This window comes from Geotrypetes seraphini, chromosome 18, assembly GCF_902459505.1.
Source record: "Geotrypetes seraphini chromosome 18, aGeoSer1.1, whole genome shotgun sequence".
NCBI classification, from domain to species: domain Eukaryota; kingdom Metazoa; phylum Chordata; class Amphibia; order Gymnophiona; family Dermophiidae; genus Geotrypetes; species Geotrypetes seraphini.
Window position 1 is genome coordinate 32,838,908 of NC_047101.1, and position 20,497 is coordinate 32,859,404.

The window sequence follows — 20,497 nt, forward strand, 5'->3', positions numbered from 1 at the left end:
GGATTAAAAGTCTTTGCCCTGTGTAGGGATGCTGTAATTAGGTCTGCATATGCTGCAAAGAGATAAGGGATTTCAGTTTATTAAGATTTACAATTGGATTACAATTGTTACGACCGAGATGTTGATTGCCAGTTTTAAAAGGAAAAAAAAAACCCAACAACATTTTTTTACTTTTTTCTATCCTAATTTTAAATGGAGTTCCTTTCTTATTGAATATGTATAATATTATATACCGCTTGGATCCTTTTTTAGGCTGTTATGCCGTATAGAAAGTTTCTAATAAACATAAACAAACATCAGTGTTGCCACTATACAAGGGTCAGGAGCTGCAGTACTCGAGAACAGAGACCCTAACCTTACCTTGTTCTATATTCCCTATTAAACTGGGGCTCCACTGCTCTATTGACATGTCTGTGTGGCCAGTCCATTACAACAGGGTTTCTCAATGTGCAGTACGCGTGCCCCAGGGGGTATGTGGGCCGCTCTTTGGAGGTACGTGGGCTGACCGCTGCTCGCCCCCCGCCCGCTGCCACTTAGTATATTTAATTACAGCCCTGCTAGTGCCGCAACTACAGGAAGGGAAGGGCTACGAGCGTGTAGCGATTGTACGTCTTAGACAGATATACAATTAAGGGAAATGTTGGAAAACTCAGAGATAAAAACCTTTCCAAGAGAATCAGAAGAGCTTTTCTTCTCACATCTGTTCAGCACAGGCTCTGAGGATATTGCTGCTCATGGCAAGGGCCGCACATGCTCAGAACATTGGACTGTGTTCTGAAGTTCTGAGCTCTGGAAGAACTTTACCATCCTGGTGACATGCAGTGATACCCCCTTGTTTGTGTGCTTGACTCAGTCCTACTTATTGACAGAAAAATCATGTGTTATAAAATTGTGCGGGAGGGCGTATACATGAAGAAAGCTAGGGACATTGAAAGATAGCACCTACCTTTAAATAATCTGCATATAGGTGAGTCTAGCAGTGCAGTTTGAGTAGAACTGAATTGAGTTGCAATTCATTTAAAAATTGTATCACACGTAAACAAGTATGTTTTATTACTCTTTGGAAGTTGCATACCATTAGAAAATATTTCGATTTTATATCATTTAAAATACTGGTTCAATCGTAAATTCTTCCAATATTAGACTATTGCAATGTTATTTATTTGGGTGCTCAGTCGATTAAGATTAATTCAAAACACAGCAATTCGCCTGATTTTTAATTTTAAAAAACATGATCACATTAGTTTATATTATCAAAAACTTCACTGGTTGCCATTCGAGGCTAGAGTGTTGTTTAAATTTGGATGCATTTGTTATAAAGTTTTATTTGGGTTACGTCCATCTTATCTTGTTGCTCATTTTAGATTTTTTTTTATATGTAAAAAAAAAAAAAATATACGTAGATCCGGTTAGTTTTATTTTCCTTCAGCAAAAGCTTGCTGCTTTAAGAAATTTTTAGATAGGACTGGAGTAATGAATTCATATATGAATGTTCTTATTTCTCCAGCCCTCACTTATCAATTTCGGAAAGATCTTAAAAAATATTTGTTTAAACAATGCAAAAATTAATCAATTTCAGAATTATCATGATAAGCGGATTTTTTATTCTTTTTATGGAATAATATTTACAGTTTCTTATCTATCTTAGTATAAATAATTTATATTGTGCATATTTTACTTTGAATAAGTTTAGGGTTGCATTTTATTAGCCAGTATCTTTATTGAATTGTGTTATTTTCATTTATAAGACACTGTTATCTGGATCTGTATTTTAATTACTTGTTGTAATTACTATTGTGTAAACCACCATGGTTTGGCGGTATAAAAATAAACTATTATTATTATCATTACACACTCACACTTACATCTTCAGACCCGGTGTAAACTTATGCAAGAAAATTTGTATACTATTGGAGATAGTTTTAAGTGTCTATTTCATAAAGGAACATAAGTGATTTTGTTGACTTCATGAAATACTCCAAAAGCAAACCAGCACAGAAGAAAATCAGTATAATGACCAATATAATCCAGTACCACATGTAGCACCGCACGTGTACCAAAACAAGTCCAGTATGTCTTCTTGCTCAAAAATATTGTCTCAAAGACTACATTCACAGAGCTCAAATGGAGAAAACAAATTAAAGTGTTTCATAATCTGCAAACGAGGATACTCTTTCTAAACTCCACTCCTGTGCATGCCATATTGGCTTGCAGATGACATCAATTAAGTGTTTCTGGATGCCATGGTTTAGATTATGTCTTGTAGCAATTTTTAAAGAAAAGCTAAACTCAAGTTGGGACAATTACCGTACTGTACCAAATTCTTGGTTTGAGACTGGACTGTGATGATTAGATGAAAATTGGTGGCTGGGTAATTTTATAGGGACATATGTATTTTAAGCAGTAAAGTACATGCCCAATTGGGGTATTTTAGTCATTCACACACATATGTGGTCATTTACATGTGTAAATGACCTCAAATAAAAACAAAAACCTGGCTCTAGAACAGCGGCATCTGGTATGGGGAAGTCTAATAGAGCATCAGGTGTATAGAGTTATCTGGTGGGTGGGCTAGTGAACCATAAAGAGGAGGACCCAGGCCCTAAGGCACTCTAATCACATCTATGAGTATGAGCCCATCAAGGATGAGGCCAAACCTTACTCTACTGCCTTAAGGGCTATTGGGGTGGTAGACAGGTGGGTATAATAGATTTGGGGGGAGTTTGGGGGGCTCACCATAAATTATAAGGGGGTTATGGTGAGATATACATTTGACACCCTTTCAGTGAAGTTCACAGCAGTGCCTTGTAAGGTGCCCCACTGCTCTGTTGGATTGTCTTTGTGGACAATCCATTACTATGCTGGCCCCTCCCACATTCAAATGGTCTGGATTAGACATCCTAAAATCCAGGATGTCCAAATAGGTCATTTTAAAAAAAACAAAAAAATCTTTGGATGTCTAGTGGTTTCAAAAATGGAGGTTTCCTTGACCTGATATTTGGATGTCTTATGGGAAACATTCAAAGTCAGACAAACGCACTATTGAAAATTCCCCTACATGCACAAATAGACATGTTTTTACGTTTCACCCAGATGCCGTATTATGAAATTACCTCAAAACTTATAAGGAACATTTTTGGCCCAAGTTCTAATTCATGGGTTACGTAATATTTTGGAAAACATTTTTCATTTCCATTCTCCACATACTGTACTATCATATAGTACAAAATAGCCAGTTATTTATAAAGTTTCTTATGTTGTTATTGGCAGTCTACCAATCAGCCTTTTCCTTGTGTGCTTCAACTTGCAAAAGTATTTACATCATTTTGAACCAAAATCCATTCTCATAGACTAGAAGACCAATTTTCTATAAAAATATCTATAAAAGATGATGGACTGCAGAACGTTACCACTGTTACATAATGCTTTTAGCAGCCTATAAGGGGCCAGTGAAATAAAGATTTTCCATAATCCATCTTTTTCAAATTGTACACATGATTAAAACACTAAACACTCACAATATGGTTTTCCATTTCTAACATCTCCCAAACAGAAAGCTATTATATTATATCTCCACTGTCAAATTCAATAATTCTCCTGGCAGCCATCCATCTAGATAATGTGCTTTGCTAATTCAGTTCTGCTCAGAAGACATGTTAATGCAAAAGTATGTGGAACATAGTTTTTGCACATTGCTGGACAGATCAGAACCCTTCTAAGGTTGTTTTATACAAGACTGTTCCGTACACACATTTCCAAGATCTTGTATGTTCACATTATACCATGATCTTATAATCTCTGAATGTTTTAGATGTCTCTTTAGATCTACTCTTTACAACTCTAGAAATGACAATTGTTCTTCCATTGTAACCCCCATTTTTATATCTTTTGTAATCCGCCTTGAACCGCAAGGTAATGGCGGAATAGAAATCTCTAATGTAATGTAATGTCGCATGACAGCCGTTCCTCCTTTGAAGATGCCAACACAATATTTGTTTGTCCCCTGAGGAAGTCATTTCCAGAGTGCCAAAACTGGGATCCCTGTTGGGACCTTAGGTTTTAAACTTTTGAAGTCAATAAACAATATTGTTGGTTGATTTGGACATCTCGCTTGCCTTTTTTGTTTTCTTGCTGTATTTTGAGGCAAGGTACCTTCCCTTTTCTGCTGTGCTATAATTCCCTAGTCTCCCACTGGGTTACTCAGTACCTTCTTCTTGATTCAGGATTTAATCTCTCTCCTGTTGGCCTAGAAAGAGACATTTTGGGAAGTTGTTTGTTCATAGTATAATTCCACTATTAAGGCCTTGAGCTGCCTCTGCAGCAGGCTTCTTTTTGGGATCCTAGGAGGGTATCTCTTTTTTGCAGTGAAAATCAATAAGTCAAACTATCTTTTACAGAAAGTATTATCAAAGTTGTATTGGCTTGACTTCTATGTAATTTCAGAACCAGAATTCACTGTATGCCTATCTTAGATGTGTTAAAACCAAAGACACTGTGGAGATGATGATCAAGATGCAGACTTTATTAAAAGTTCAATCCAATGATCCACAAAAATAAATATCTAGGACCCAAATTGTTGAGGACTATGGACCCAACATGGTCTGTGTTTCAACAAAATTGTCTTCCTAAAGGTCCTGGCACAGAAACCCGTGGATCAGAGGTTAAAAGTTGCTATCCTAACTGCTCAGCTTCACCTTCAACCTTATGGTTGTACATTGAGATGTGTAGCATGGCCAAAATAGTAGCCAGATAATAACAAATCAAGATAGGTAGAGAATACATTAATATCTTTCCATTTCCTTCTATCACAGCTATAATATGAATTCAAAAGGGTAGAACTCTCTCTTTCTAGCATTGAAGAACAATAATTTAGTTAGGAATGAACTGGAACACCTTCTAAACTACCGGACTATCTATAGGTAACTGTTTGACTACTCTACAATCTACAAGAATGATGCAATGCTCATGCCCTGAAGAGCTGTTGCACAAGCACAAGTCTAGTGAACATATACAGCTCATCAAAAAGTGATTTAATATTACATGAAGAATTGATAACCCTGGCCAACACTCATTTTGGTGCTTCAAATGTTAGACCTGTTTCAGGGTATATTTGACCTGCCGATTCCAAAAATGGCACCAGTTTTTTCCTATCAGGATATTTTAATGTTGTGTTTAAATTAAAATATTTTAAGCATGAAGGAAACATATTAAAAATTAAAAGAAAAGTGTGCAACATGAAAATCTACTTATTTCATACCAAAAGCACAAGTTTATGATACAAACTTTCCAGTCATTTGGCACGCTAGAAGCTCCTTTTGTAAGACTTCCGAGAGTGGGATCTGCCAGGACAATCCCGCATATGATTCCAACAATAGTTTGCCGTCATGTGTGCATCCCATCTCCCTTGGTATCTGGCTTCCATTGTTTTTATGTCTTGATGAAATCTTTCACCTTGCTTTTCGCTTAAATCACCAAGGTTCTCTGGAAAGACCCATTTTCTTCAGAAGGTTTTCGATGTCATTGCAGAATACTAAGTTGTCTTCAATAAAGAATGGCAGAAAGTCCTTTTCTCTCCTTCAATAAAATGTAATGTTCGATCCAGGCTGGAGTATATTCTTTTCCTTTAGTTTGGAGGCAAGCAATTCAGAAGACTCCTTGGAAAGATTTAAGTCCCTGATCAGAGTCTTCAATTGTTGCTACTTCCAGCGTTAGAATTCCAATAGGGCTCCAAGTACCGAAGACATAAGTTCACATATCCCAAGTTAACAAATCCCGATAAGAGAGCTTGCAAGTTCAATTTATTTAATATACTGCAAATATAAAACCAAGTGGCAAATCTAAGCAGTTTACAATAAAAAAATTTAAATTTTTTAAAAAAGTCCTTGTTTCATGACAAATGCTGCGTTAGGAGAATAATCCTCTTGCCGTTTTCAAAACTGCTCAGATCTGAGCAGAATTCTTATACTGGAAGTAGCAACAATTGAAGACTTTGGTGTCTCTGTGCATAGGAACCAGTACTCTGCGAGTACTTGGAAGCTAAGTACCGTTTTTCCTATTAACAATTGCAGCTGCTGGGTCAGACCAGTGGTCCATCGTGCCCAGCAGTCCGCTCCCGTGGTGGCTGTAGGTCAAAGACCAGTGCACAATCTTTATCAAATTATATAGATTCATTCAAAAATGATCTTAGTTGTTTAATAAACTGCAAATGAAAAAAAAGCAACCCTTGACCACCATAGAAATTTAAAACCCAAAGTACTATCACAATGAATCCCTGAGGTCTTAATTTTTCCTATCAGTAGGCCAAAGGCAGCATGCTTTGATTGCTGACGCTGCTGGGGTGGGGGATGGGAAGAAGGGTAGATACTGGAACTTGCAAGGGTAGAGAGAGAGAAAGAGAAAGAGAGATAGAGAGAGAGAGGAGAAAGAGAGAGAGCAAAAGAGAGAGAGATAGAGATGCTGCACTGGTAATGAGGAAAATGTGGTAGCAGAACAGTTGCAGGGGGGTGGCACACTGTTTCTTGATGGGCTGGCATGTGCCATTCCATGTCACTCAACAACAAAAGAAACCAGCTGTATATTTCTTGGCTAATGAAAAACAAGGAAAATGTTTCTCGATATCGTGGTATCACTTTCTTCATGTACCTTATTAATTAGGGGCAAAATTATCAACTTGGGCTATTGTTAAGTAGGGTTATTTTAGTACAGGGTCTGATTGCTAAAATAACTTGACTTGTGATACAACAACCTGACAACAGTAGACCACACGGATAACTCCCCCCCACCCCACACTTTTCTATTATTTATCTGGTCTTTTTTTATTTTTATTTTTTTACTTGACTTTGATGTAACCATTCTCCTTTGCGCTTCTGAACATTTCATATGTCACATTGTTTTTTTGGTATGATTTTTATTTTGCTTGCATTAAAAGCAATAAAATGTTTCAACCAAACCAGCAACTAACAAAAGAGCATCGTTAAAGGGTTTCTATACACATCGGAAATGCTGTTGCGACTGGCATGTAGGAGCCCAGTTTAAAGCACTTGAGTTGTCAAAACCTACATAATATGTAAAAAGAATGGCTGCAGGCACAGTTTTTCAAGATAAGTTGGTGGCATGACTCAAATAAATCCAATAAGAAAGGGACAGATGCCAAGAGTATAACTTTTAAACTGAAAGGACAAAGACTTCCAGAGAACTAAAATAAAACCAGACTTTTGAGCCTTATTTTAGAATGGAGAAGACAGATGGCTGGATAGGGACATGGAGAATGGCCACAGCATTTTATACTCTTCCCTAATCACAGGTTCTAACTCAAATATTTTTTAAAATATCACTAAATTAGTGAAATGCTCAGCCCACAACCTAAAGTGCTCCATTAATAAAAAGCACAGGAACCACCATTGCATCTCACGGTTCCCAGTTCACCAGAATCAATCCATGGATAACGTCACCCATCTGTCAGAATACGCTGCCGGCTTATCCTGGGATAAAGTACTGTACACAGTATTTATTTTCCAGCACTGTTCTGTGAAATTTTTTTCTTTAAGAATGTAAACACCATTAAAAACTAGCAAGTTAGATGCCAAGGATTGATAAGGAAGGTTAAGAGAGAATTTGAAAAGAATCTTGCAGTCGAGTCAAAAAGTCATAGGAAAAACTTTGGCAGGCATATTAGAAGCAAAATGCCTGTAATGGAGTCAGTGGGATCATTAGATTATTATCAAGGGGTAAAAAGGGCACTCAGGAAGGATAAGAGGGTTGAATAAAAACAAATCATTTACTCAAATAAAAGAAAGAGGAAAAAGCAGAGAGGAGCAAATGCAACCCTGACCATTTCTGGGCAGATGGGAAGGATTTTTGCTGTTTTTTATCCAATGGCACTTACTAGGTTGCAAAGACTTCCACCTCCACACTCATTGGATTGCAGTAAAAAGTGGCACTCTTGGTGTGTGTGTGTGTGTGTGGGGGGGGGGGGTCCCCATGCATCAAGACCATTTTTACCACAGCCGGAAAATGGCTATTTTTTCTAGTTTGTGTATTGAAGGTCATTTGGTAATATTAATTTCTTAAAGATTGCTTATTTAGAACAATTGTATTAAAGTCTTATTGTTACTCGACAAAATACACTTATTTCATACTTGTAAGGACGGCACAGGCTAAGTCTTTGAACAGCGGTATATTTAAACGGGGGAATGCGCCTTGAAACAGTCTCTTTGGCGAAACACGATCGTGTCAGCAGTCACATTCCCTTCCTGACGTGACTACAGCTAAGTTTTATAAGCTATTTTGCTACTGAGGCCTCCTTTTAGGAAACTGCGTCAGGAGCAGAACGAGCCATTCAGCGCGGCTCTCCGTGCTAGAAACTGCTATCGCAGTTTCGTAAAAGAGTGGGTAGGTCTTTTTCTAGATTGTTACATTCTGTGACATTGTATTAATTACGGAGTAGAGAATGACATGGTGACAAAATTCATCACCATTCCCGTCCCCGCGGATAACCGCTGGAAATAATACCATGTCATTTTCTAGTGTCTATTTCAGCCTCAGTCCTTCTACACCAGCATTTTTCAAAGCAAAGCTTGCGGGTCAGTGGTTGTGGCCATTCATACTCTGATTCTTCCCTCTCTCCTTAAAGAATGACATGAAGATGGTTTCCCGCGGTTATCCACGGGGACGGGAACGGTGATGAATTTTGTCACCGTATCATTCTCTATTACGGAGCAGTTAAGAATCAAACTAGTTCAAGCATCGTAAGCACTTTCAAGCACTTTAAGCCTACTTTTTTGAGAAAAATATGGGACTAGAGAAGAGGCATGGTGAAAATTCACTCTAACCAACATGGTCCAATGAGTCACCTCTGAAGTCCTTACAAGTATGAAATAAATATATTTTGTCTAGTTACAATAAGGCTTTAATACAATTGTTCTAAATAAGCAACCTTTTGAAATTAATTTAATCATCTTTGAGCTTATTTTGAGATCTCTAAAAAAATTAGTGCGTGCCTCTAAGCTCCATGTGCTAATGTTGCCATTAAAAAAAATTACCATAGAGAGAGGGGAGACATGATAGAGACGTTCAAATATCTTACAGGCTGTGCTGAGGGGGAGGAAGATATTTTTTTCCTTATAGGTCCCACGGCAACAAGAGGACATCCGCTTAGACTTCATGGCGACATCAGGAAGTACTTCTTCACCGAAAGGGTGGTTGATCGATGGAATGGTCTTCCTCGTCAGGTAGTTGAAGCCAGCAATGTGCTCAACTTCAAGAAACAATGGGATAAACATGTGGGTTCGCTCCGGGGGAAATGCTTAGGGGAGGGTTCTTTGAGTGGGCAGACTTGTTGCGCCGTCGGCCCTTTTCTGCCATCATACTCTATGTATTCTATGACATCAGATTCGTAAAAAGTAAGAATTTGTGCGGTAATCTTGTGCTAACCAGTTAGGAAATGCCTACTATCAACTTTCTGATACGTAACCTTCAACATTTTTTCTTATTATTCTTGTTAATACCCTGATTAGCGTGCACAGATTGGGAACTTACTGCAGGATGCTAGAGCGTATCCCACAGCAAGACATTTTAAAGTGCAGTAAGCGTGTGCTAGCACTGACTGCAGCTTAGTGAAATGTCCTCTCAGTAAAGCCTTCAATTTCTCAAAATCCTGGGCAGTTTTGAGAGAGAAGGTTATTCTCCCAATGCAGCGTTCTGCGAAACAGGGTCTTGCAAAGACTCTTGTTGGGAATCCAATGTGATTGAATTACAGTTGTGCAGTGTGAGTTGCACGTTTTGGATTACAATCACCGCTTGATTGGGAGACGTACTGCCTTGGAAGCGATTGCTTTGAGATAAGTACTTGCGACTTTGCTGCAATAACCTTTGACATTTTAGGACACTGTTTGTGCTTAGTAATTTTTGTTTTGTTTTTTTTTGGCCAGGGACTTTCTCTCCCTTACTACTGGGGAGTTATTTTTCTCTGGTCTGTTTCCGGAGCGGGCCTAGCATTGGAAAAAGAACTCCTTAAAGGGTTTTTTTTCCTATTTTGGATTTTGAGGTCTATTGAGTAAAGACATTTAAGGCTTGATTGATTATGCGGCACAAAACAGTGGAAGACACATGTTTGGACTTAGTGGTATACTTGGGAGTATTTGTGTCTCCCCTCACTGGTTTGGTAATAGTGTCCTCAGTAAAACCAACATACAGTCCCCCAATGCAACACATCAAGTTCTTTTTTGATGTACGACCAGCCAGTAAATCCATTGAGGCGGTTTACAGAAACAGGTATATGGGGTGAAAATCCCCATTTGACTTGTAGTGACGCAGTGGCATCAGGGGCTCTTTTCACGACTTCATATTTCAGAAACCAGTTCTCAATTCATTTTCAAAATGGCACCATTTTCTTTGGCTTCTGGCATTTTCAGACAGACATTTCAAACAGGGTTTGTCATTCCTTTTCACAACTTGCTTAGCAGTTGATATGGATAATTTGCATATGATTATGCTAAGAAATTAATATTGGTACCAGAACCTGGTATGTGTCACATAAGGAAACAAATTGTAACATCTCGCATTGTAACTATGGCAAATTGTAACGGTAAACTGTACATTATCTAATCTAATCTTCCATTTGTGAGACGCACATACCTATACAGGCTTAGTATTAGACCCTACTGTGTGTTTAGTTAGAATAAGACCGTAAGAATAGCCTTACTGGGTAAGAGCAATGGTCCATCAAGCTCAGTAGCCTGTTCTCATGGTGGCCAATCTAGGTCACTAGGTACATGGCCAAAACCCAAGGTGTAGCAATATTCCATGCTGCCAATACAGGGCAAACAGTGGCTTCCCCCATGTCTTTCTCAATAACAGACTATGGATTTTTCCTCCAGGAACTTGTCCAAACCTTTCTTAAAACCAGCTACGCTATCCGCTCTTACTTTTACTGAAACTATGGCAAATCCAACGTAAATTATAACCTGTTAACTGTATATTATGTATGTTTCATCTGTAATCCGTTCTAAGCTCTTTGGGAACAACGGGATAGAAAATTAATTAGATAAATAAAGAGAAAAGAGACTGATACAAAGCTGTGCAAAAACACACTCAGAACGTCACAACCTTATCTGTGAAAAAGCAGCACTACAAATATTACACTGAGCTCCAAAATGCTGGTACTTGTGAGAAAAAAGAAAGTGGTTGCGACAGATCTCTACACAGAAACAACCTACTAGCATAATACCACATCTTGGACACAAATGTGAAACAGCCAAATATGAAACAAGAGACCACAGATCAGTAGGGGGGGAAAAAAGGAGCTGGAAATGTCAAAAAAGTTAGACTCCGCGCAATTCAACTCCAGATGGTCACTATTTATCACAATTAAATCAACGCTCAGGTAAAAAGTCCAATCTCAAAATTTACTTGTCCCTACCCCGAGCACACACTGCATTTCAAGAAAGTTCTTACTCCATGGAACCAAGGCCTCAGAAACACCTCCTCCACCTTCGATAATTTATAATATCCGGCGGGAATATAGGTGTATAGTTCTCCTCACTGGCCTCTATTCGGTTGAATATGCGAGAGAAGGCCTCTTTGGAATGTAATCAAGAAAAGAGAGGATGTAGTCTCATAAGACTAATGTAAAGTCTATACTTCATCATGGAGGCGCTTCAACCAAAGAAAGAATCCAAGAGGCTCTTTATAAACAGCATAAAATGTTGACTTACCGATGAAGTAGGCCAATAGGATAGCAAGCAGCAACGCAGCAGCTATAGCGGATAATGCCGCACATTTCCAGCTGCAATACTTGGAAGGTTTTTTCAGCTTAAATGCATTTCTAGAGAAGGTGTTTCTGGGTAACAGTCTAGGAGGTGGAGTATATACTGTCCCTGAGGTCAATGGGTATCCAGGAGAGGAGCTGCTGAATAGGGGAGTGGTCCCAGAAGATGTCTTGAACAAGAAGTGCCTGAAACGCAAGGGACAAAAAGACAGATCAGAAGAACGTTTAAGGAGGGCTTGAGATTTTCTATCATTTATTTTTACATCCAAATTGCTTAAATCACAGCGCAAAAGGCAGTAATGCCACAAGCACTATAAATAATTTAACTCTGCAAATAATAGAGAAACAATATTCATTAATGGGGCAGTTCTGTAACACAGAAACTAATATTTATGTGCTCATCACAAGTGTAAATGTTTAGGGTAATAGCATTTTACACATGTATGTGTCTATGTGTAAATTTCAAAGTGCCATCTAAGTGCGATTCTGCAGTAGCTGCCAAACTTATATAGCTTGCATTTGCAAGGGGGAGGGGGGATACACGTAGGTGGGGCTGTCAAGCATGCAAATTATAGAATACTATAATTTATGCCCATATCCGCTGCATTTGGGTGCTAACACTTACAACGGCCCCATGGCAATATCAATCGGCAAATACTCAGTTAAGTTACTATTCTATAGAGGAATATCTACCCTATCCTAGAATTACATTGTTAGACATTTATCCCCAATATTTGATACTATATAACTGGCCGGGAACAGATCCTGGCCATTTAAATAGCACTTACCCAGATAAACACTAATATTCAATGCAAGATAACAGATGATCTCCACGAATATCAGCGCTTATCGGCTAGCTGATATATGATTATGTTGTGTGACTTAGCTGGTTAATGGGAAATATTCAGCGGTAACTTGGCTAAGTTTAGCAATCAAAATAGGCTGTCTAAATGCTACTACTACTATTTATTATTTATAACAGGGGTAGGGAACTCCGGTCCTCGAGAGCTGTATTCCAGTCCGGGTTTTCAGGATTTCCTCAATGAATATACATGAAATCTATTTGCATGCACTGCTTTCAATGCATATTCATGGGGGAAATCCTGAAAACCCGACTGGACTACGGCTCTCGAGGACCGGAGTTCCCTACCCCTGATTTATAAAGTGCTACCAGGTGCATTCAATACGCAAGAGAGCTTACAATCTACTTAGGACAGACGTGGAGGACAAAGGTGACTTTATACATGGTACTTAGGTGGGAATTACAAGGGACTTAAGAGGTGGAGGGGGTAAGGTAGTAAGAGGGAATGACAAAAGTACCAGAAGAGCGCTAAGTATCAGCCTAGGTAGGGTTACCAGACGTCCAGAAAAACCCAGACATGCCCTCTTTTTACAGGACTCTCTGGGTGCCTGGACGCACTTTCCAAAACCCAGTAGTTTGTCCAGATTTTGGAAAGTCTTGACTTCCCGGCCGCACCTGGATGATGACACACGCATCCGCGCATGCTCGGAGACCCTCCATCCATAGCCCGGTGCTATGAAAATAAAGATGAGGCTTTGCAGGGGTGGGGCAAGAGGCTGAACAGGGCATGGCTGGAGGTGGAATGGGCAAAAAACGAAAGGAATTGACCCCAAAATATCCATACAGAAGAAAATCCAGAGAAAACAAAAAAAATCTCTGTGGAGTGACGATGTTCCTAAATGGACTTTATTTGAAAGTGTCAAAGTTCCAAAGGTACACTGAAATCATCCACATAAAATAATTCCATCCACATAAAAATAAATCATCCACATAAAAGCCTTAAAGGACCTAATCCGCTAGGGATACAGGACTCAACATGGTCCACGTTTCGACAAAAAGTCTTCCTCAGGGGTCCCTGGGGGTCCTATAAAGATGAGTACGTGGGAAACAGTTGTGTGGTGAGCCGGAAGTGAGACAGTCCCACGTACTCACCTTTATCTGACCTCCAGGGACCCCTGAAGAAGACTTTTTGTCAAAACGCGGACCGTGTTGGGTCCTGTATCCCTAGCGGACTAGGTCGTTCAAGGCTTTTATGTGGATGATTTATTTTTATGTGGATGAAATTATTTTATGTGGATGATTTTGGAGGTGAAATGGAGTCAGGTGTCCGGGTTTCTCTGGACAAAAATCTGATAACCCTAAGCCTAGGTTTGTGGTTGGCAAAGTTTCCTGGTGACAGATTACTCACAGGTTCCACCCCTTCTTTGGTGGACACTAGGCAATTATCGTATTTCCACTAAGTACACAAATGAAAGTTTGCAATAACCCCCCCCCCAATTTTATGAAGCCACGTTAGGATTTTTTTTATCACTTGCCATGGCGGTAAAAGTCCAATACTCATAGAATTCCTATGAGCATCAGCGCTAATATTGCCACAGCCAGCGATAAAAAAGCCTAATGAGGCATCATAAAAGGGGGCCTAAGTTAAATGTAATCTACAGTCTGCACCCAATTTCTACCTCCTAACATGAGATAAACCTGGAAATTAGCAGGTGCTGCCATGCCAGCATGGGAACAGTTACCATGCTTATACGCCAACAGCTAATATGTGCTAATTCATGTATTAACTGTTTAATGCACTTTACTTAAAGGTCCCATTGGTTCTGCTCAGTCATCATTTGTGTTTCTAATTCTTATACTGTATAGGTTTGTAAACTCAACTAATGTTCACATGAACTTCTCTTACTAGTCAAGTAACACCTTAAAATGGAGACAAGTAGCTGTGAGACTCCAGAGGTATTTAAATTTTTTTTAAATTTTTTCTTCTTAGCTATTTCTAGAGCTTTGGATTCTTGCCCAGAAATAGCTAAGAAGAAAAATTTTTTAAAAATTTAAATTGAATCAGGTTGAGCACTGGATGGACCATTCGGGTCTTTATCTGCCGTCATCTACTATGTTACTATGTGAGCACTACTGCTTTGCGGTCAGAACGGCATTTTATGGGGAAAAATCCATGCTCCTCTTAGGAGCCAGGTTTGAAAAAAAATAGAGTCTTGCAAAGGAGTATAATATTGAAGGAATAAGAATGAAAATGAGTTTATAGCACAGAAATGTTACCATGAGTGCTCTTACCAATTACATGGTATGATTTTGCAAATAAAGAAATTCAGTCTGCTAGCCGCAAAATCTTTTCGACCATCTATAACCATCCGAGTCTAACACTTGTATTTGCCTGCTCTTTTCAGAGGACATGCAACTAATTCCAAATGGAATGTTTGTTAGCTTAACAAAGCTCCCGTCTTTGCTAGCAAATACCCTTTTCCAACTTGCTGGCTCAGACAGCTTTGCTTGCGAGATCCATATACAAATATTCTAAAATCAACAAAAGCAAGTTTGTCTCTGCATCACACAGCTCATGCTTTTTCTACGAACATGATTTAAAAAAAGGTTAAATAGAAAGCATGCACAAACCTTAAAAAGGCAAAAGAACACAAGATGATCCATTGGTTTTTGTCTTCTTCCCTCTACAATAAAGGCAACCAACTTTAGAGAAACTGTTCAACAGACATTATTCTTATTGGCCATCCTACACAGCTACCTCGTACAATAAATCAGCATTCATGGTCTCTTTTATTAAAATGTGTTCAGCTTTGCAGTTACCACATGCTAACCACAAAAATTAATGTGCAGTAGCCTATGAAGAAAAATGTAAAGGGTGTATCCAGGGTCTGACCTGCATCACACAGACACCGCATTGCACGCATCTGTGGCTGCGCTATCTGCCACAGCAGGTGGCATGGGTACCAGCCCAAGCAGATATAAATACATAATTGTGCTCAAATTTGCCATGCTGACGCAAGCACCAACCCCCTGCCCCCCACTTGCCCCTCCTTCCATCTTCCCATCATTTAATACCTCAGCCTACTTATTCCAGTACCAGTACTCTATCCTCCGACACATCCCAATGTCTCATTTCAACCCACAGCATCCCCTAAATGTCAACTTTCAAGTACCTGGCAGAATCAGGTGTTACCTTTCAGTCCCCAAACAGACCCTCATGTCAATTTTCAGCCCTTGACATCTTCCAATCACAACCTCCATCCCCCAGGTGCCATAAATCAGTAAGCCCCTCCCTTAATACAAGCCCCACCTACATATGTTCCCTAGGTCCCATGCACCCACCCTCTCCGAGTCCTAGGATTTATGCAGAGATAAATCAGTGGTGGTTTATTGACCTGGACAGGAGCCATCCCCCATTGCCCTATTGATCTCTGGGAAACAAAATGGCCACCTTGACTCCTATTGGTAGTCTCACCATACTACTACTATGGACATCCTTTCATATATGCAGTACTGACCTGTGCTACTAGCTATCATCATTGACCACTCAGTTCAGTCTTACTTCTTCATTAGGCAGTCAAATGTTGTTTTTTGCACTTACTAATCTTTTAGCACAAAGGGTGTGCAGTGGGAACTTATTGAAAAAGAAATGTAGCTTTTCATCACATGAGTCTCATTCCATAGTTCTTTGTTCCACCTACTCAGATGTGGCGAGACCTGGAAAACTGTAACAATCATTCCATTATCTTGATCATTTTGGTTGCCCTTCTCTGTATCTTGTCCAATTCTGCTATATCTTTTTTGAGCAAACACACCATGGAGGCATTATGATTTTTCCTAACTTTATGTTTGCTGGTGGGTTTTTACAAAAAAAAGAAAGGGAAGGATGGGCTGCAAGTGGCTGTTTATGTGCATACTCCTCTCATGGGTATTTTTGTAGATTTTTGGCCCCCTTTCTGCCCCATTCTCACCTCATCCAAAACAAAATCTAGCAACCTAAGAAATTAAGTCAAAAAGCAAAGACATTTACATATTTAAACCCTCTGGCACAGGAAAGATAAAAAAGCATGGAAATAGCAAATAATGGGATGGTGATTTTCAAAGGTAAATAAGCTGTCTGAAAATTGTTCCTTTCTCGGTGGGAAAAAGTATGCATTTTTACCTGCAAAGAGGACAGGAGTGATCCTTTGTTGAGCCCTAGGCATGCAAGCACATTGGATTTCACAAAGGGTTAATACATTTTAAAACTCCCACAAATGGGTCCCATTTATTCTTGACTGCAGAAGAAACTCTGGAGAGGAGGAAGTGACAGGTAAGAAAAACTGTTTGCAGACTCCTCCTTCAGACTGGAGGACAATGCCCTGTGGAGGGGGAGAGCTGTGAAAAGCACTGAGGCGATTCTAATTCCTCTTCACAACATCCAGCTCCAATGTTCTAAACTTACTGTTTAACGGCCAACGCCAAACCAGTTCTAACTGGTTTAGCGTCAAAGTATTGTAGCTTCCAATGCCCATAATGGCTCTGTGTGGTCTTTTCCGTGCTTCGTAGCATCCTCCAATAATACTATGTAAAAGTAGTACAATGAGGTCATTAATATTAAAATGAGCACTCCAGACAATGCCCAGACAGTGCCTGGTGATGTACGAAATGAAGTGCTACCCTTTAATGCTCCAAAATTACTGGCAGGTCTGGAGGTGCCGGTAGTGTGTTAAAAGTACATCCTAGGCACGTGTGTTAAATGTATGTCTCATGCATGTGCATTAAAAGTGTATACCGGCAGGTCTGGGCTGCCAGTTGCATGAGAGATGAAGATACATTTATCTTACTTGATGGGGGAGTGTGCCATATACGCATGTCTTAAAGGTGGATCTCATGTGCGTGTCTTAAAGATGCATCTCATGTGCGTTTCTTAAAAACATATGCCGGTAGGTCTGGGGCTGCTGACTGCATGAGAAGTGGAAGTTCAAAAAAAAATATTGGGGCAGCATATATGTCCCACAGAAACAGTGTAGAAAAAAGCATTTACTTATGACATGCACCCATGATGCACTACAATAAGTCATAGGAACAAAGAACTTGTGGAGAATAGATGTCCAAGTTGATGGCTTTATTGGAACAAACAAGCAATCTACATAAATGCATCTAGGGTCGGAACCTCTAGAAACATATGGACCCTACACGGTCCGTGTTTCGACACAATTGTCTTCTTCAGAGGGCCCTACTGGTCCTAAAAATGAACTTGTGGATTAAAACAGAGGTCTCTACGCAAAACCAACGCGCTCAAAATGACAGAATTGTGCTCCGAGCTCCCAGGCTCAAAATCTTGCCTCTGATTGATGCTCATGTGTGCCTATGACCTAGCATTTCCTGGTGCATACATTTATGCCTCTTTCCATGGACTATTATGCGCCTGTGTCCGTCATTTTCTCCAACGACTGATTTGATGGAATTTCTGTAGACCTCTGTAGAGCTCATTTGCATGCAAAGATTTTGCTGCATCTCTCATCTGCTTGGACCCACAGGATTTGAATGGTAAGTTTAGAACATCAGGACCAGTCTTCTTTCTGCCAACTGCTGACGTTCAGGACAAACATCTGCCTTCTGAGAGGGCCCCTCCTGAATCTCGGGGTCTTAGGCATGTGCTAGTTTGCCTATGGTTCTTATTTTGGAAGGGAAGCCGAGTGTGAGAAAATATACGAAAGAAGGGTGCCAGGACCTTGTACTCTCAAGAGGTTTGTAATAACTCTAATAGGAGGCAATACAAAAACTGGATTTTATTTAACTACAAGTAAACGATGCACAAAACCTATATGTACCCAGATTTAGGAAAGGATGCAAAAAGAATCAGACTAAAGACCCAGCATGGATAAACAATGAAGTAAAGACAGTGATAGGAGACAAGAAAACATCATTTCGGAAGTGGAAGAAGGACAAAACTGAAGGAAATTGGAAAGAGCACAGGAAGCATCAGAAAGAATGTCACCGAGTGGTCAGAAAAGCCAAGAAAGAATACGAGGAGAGACTAGCCAAGGAAGCAAGAAATTTTAAACCATTTTTCAGATATGTAAAAGGGAAACAGCCAGCGAGGGAGGAGGTGGGACCCCTGGATGAGGGAGACAAGAAAGGAGTGGTGAAGGAGGAAAAAGAGGTGGCTGACAGACTAAACAAGTTCTTCGCGTCGGTCTTTACAAAAGAAGACACATCTAGCGTGCCGGAACCAGAAAAAATCTTCAAGGGGGATCAGGAGGGTATATTATCATGCATGAGGTAAGCCTCGAAGACGTTCTAAGGCAGATAGACAGATTAAAAATTGACAAATCTCCTGGCCCAGATGGGATCCACCCGAGAATATTGAAAGAGCTCAGAGACGAAATAGCGGAGTTACTCAGGCATATTTGCAACCTATCCTTAAGAACAGGGATAATCCCGGAAGATTGGAGGATAGCAAATGTTACACCAATCTTCAAAAAAGGATCGAGAGGCGACCCGGGGAACTATAGACCGGTGAGCTTGACCTCAGTTCCGGGGAAGATGGTCGAATCACTGATCAGGGAAGGTATCATTGACCATATAGAAAAAAATAAACTGATGAGAACAAGCCAGCACGGTTTCTATAAAGGCCGATCGTGCCAAACGAATCTACTACATTTCTTTGAGGGGATAAGCAAACATTTGGACCAAGGTAACCCCATTGACATAGTTTATCTGGATTTCCAAAAAGCCTTTGACAAGGTACCCCACGAGCGCCTGCTGAAGAAACTGTGGAACCACGGGGTGGAAGGGGAAGTCCACAGATGGATCCAAAATTGGCTGGCGGATAGGAAGCAGAGGGCGGATAGGAAGCAGATAGTAGTAAAAGGACACTACTCTGACTAGAAAGAGGTCACGAGTGGTGTCCCACAGGGGTCAGTGCTGGGACCGCTGCTGTTCAATATATTCATTAACGATCTGGAAACGGGCATGAAGTGCGAAGTTATCAAGTTCGCGGACGATACAAAACTCTCCAACAGGGTCAAAACTGTTGAGGAATGCAAAGAACTGCAGAGCGACCTGAACAAACTGTGCGAGTGGGCAAAAAGATGGCAGATGAGCTTCAATGTGGAGAAATGTCTTGCACATCGGGAAAGGGAACCCCATGTACAGCTATACGATGGGAGGAAGGGAGATGGGGAAAGGCACCCTAGAAAAAGACCTGGGGGTATTGGTGGATACAACAATGAAGCCAGCGGCGCAATGTGCAGCGGCCTCAAAGAAAGCGAACAGAATGCTGGGCATTATCAAAAAAGGTATCACTACCAGAACGAAGGAGGTCATCCTGCCATTGTATCGAGCAATGGTGCGACCACATCTGGAATACTGTGTCCAATACTGGTCACCGTACCTTAGGAAAGACATGGCGATACTTGAGAGGGTCCAGAGGAGAACAACTAGGATGATAAAGGGAATGAAGAACCTTTCATATGCCGAAAGATTGGACAAACTGGGGCTCTTTACCCTGGAAAAGCGGAGACCGAGAGGAGACATGATACAGACATATAAAATCATGAAAGGCATAGAGAGGGTTGAGAGGGACAGATTCTTCAGACTAGCAGGGACAACAAAAACAAGAGGTCACTCAGAAAAACTGAGAGGGGACAGATTCAAAACGAATACAAGGAAGTTTTTCTTCACTCAGAGGGTGGTGGACACCTGGAACACGCTTCCAAAGGAGGTAATAGGACAGAGTACAATACTGGGTTTCAAAAAGGGACTGGATGACTTCCTGAAAGCAAAGGGGATTGCAGGGTATAGATAGAAGGTTACTCTACAGGACAAAAGCGAAAAGCATATGTGAGTTTTAGGGTAGGAGCACTATCAGGTCCTGGACCTGAGGGGCCGCCGCATGAGCGGACTGCCGGGCACGATGGACCTCCGGTCTGACCCGACAG

At 40.3% G+C, this 20,497-nt stretch overlaps 1 protein-coding gene across 4 annotated transcripts in view; it reads right to left on the reverse strand.

Moving 5' to 3' along the window:
* Positions 1 to 20,497, reverse strand: part of TENM2 (teneurin transmembrane protein 2) — a 1,365,678-nt gene that overhangs the window by 465,627 nt on the left and 879,554 nt on the right. For all 4 annotated transcript variants that reach the window (XM_033927365.1, XM_033927364.1, XM_033927366.1 and 1 more), the window contains one exon: positions 11,715 to 11,953. In XM_033927365.1, coding sequence (XP_033783256.1) covers positions 11,715 to 11,953 — 239 coding nt within the window. The remainder of the gene's footprint in view (positions 1 to 11,714; positions 11,954 to 20,497) is intronic.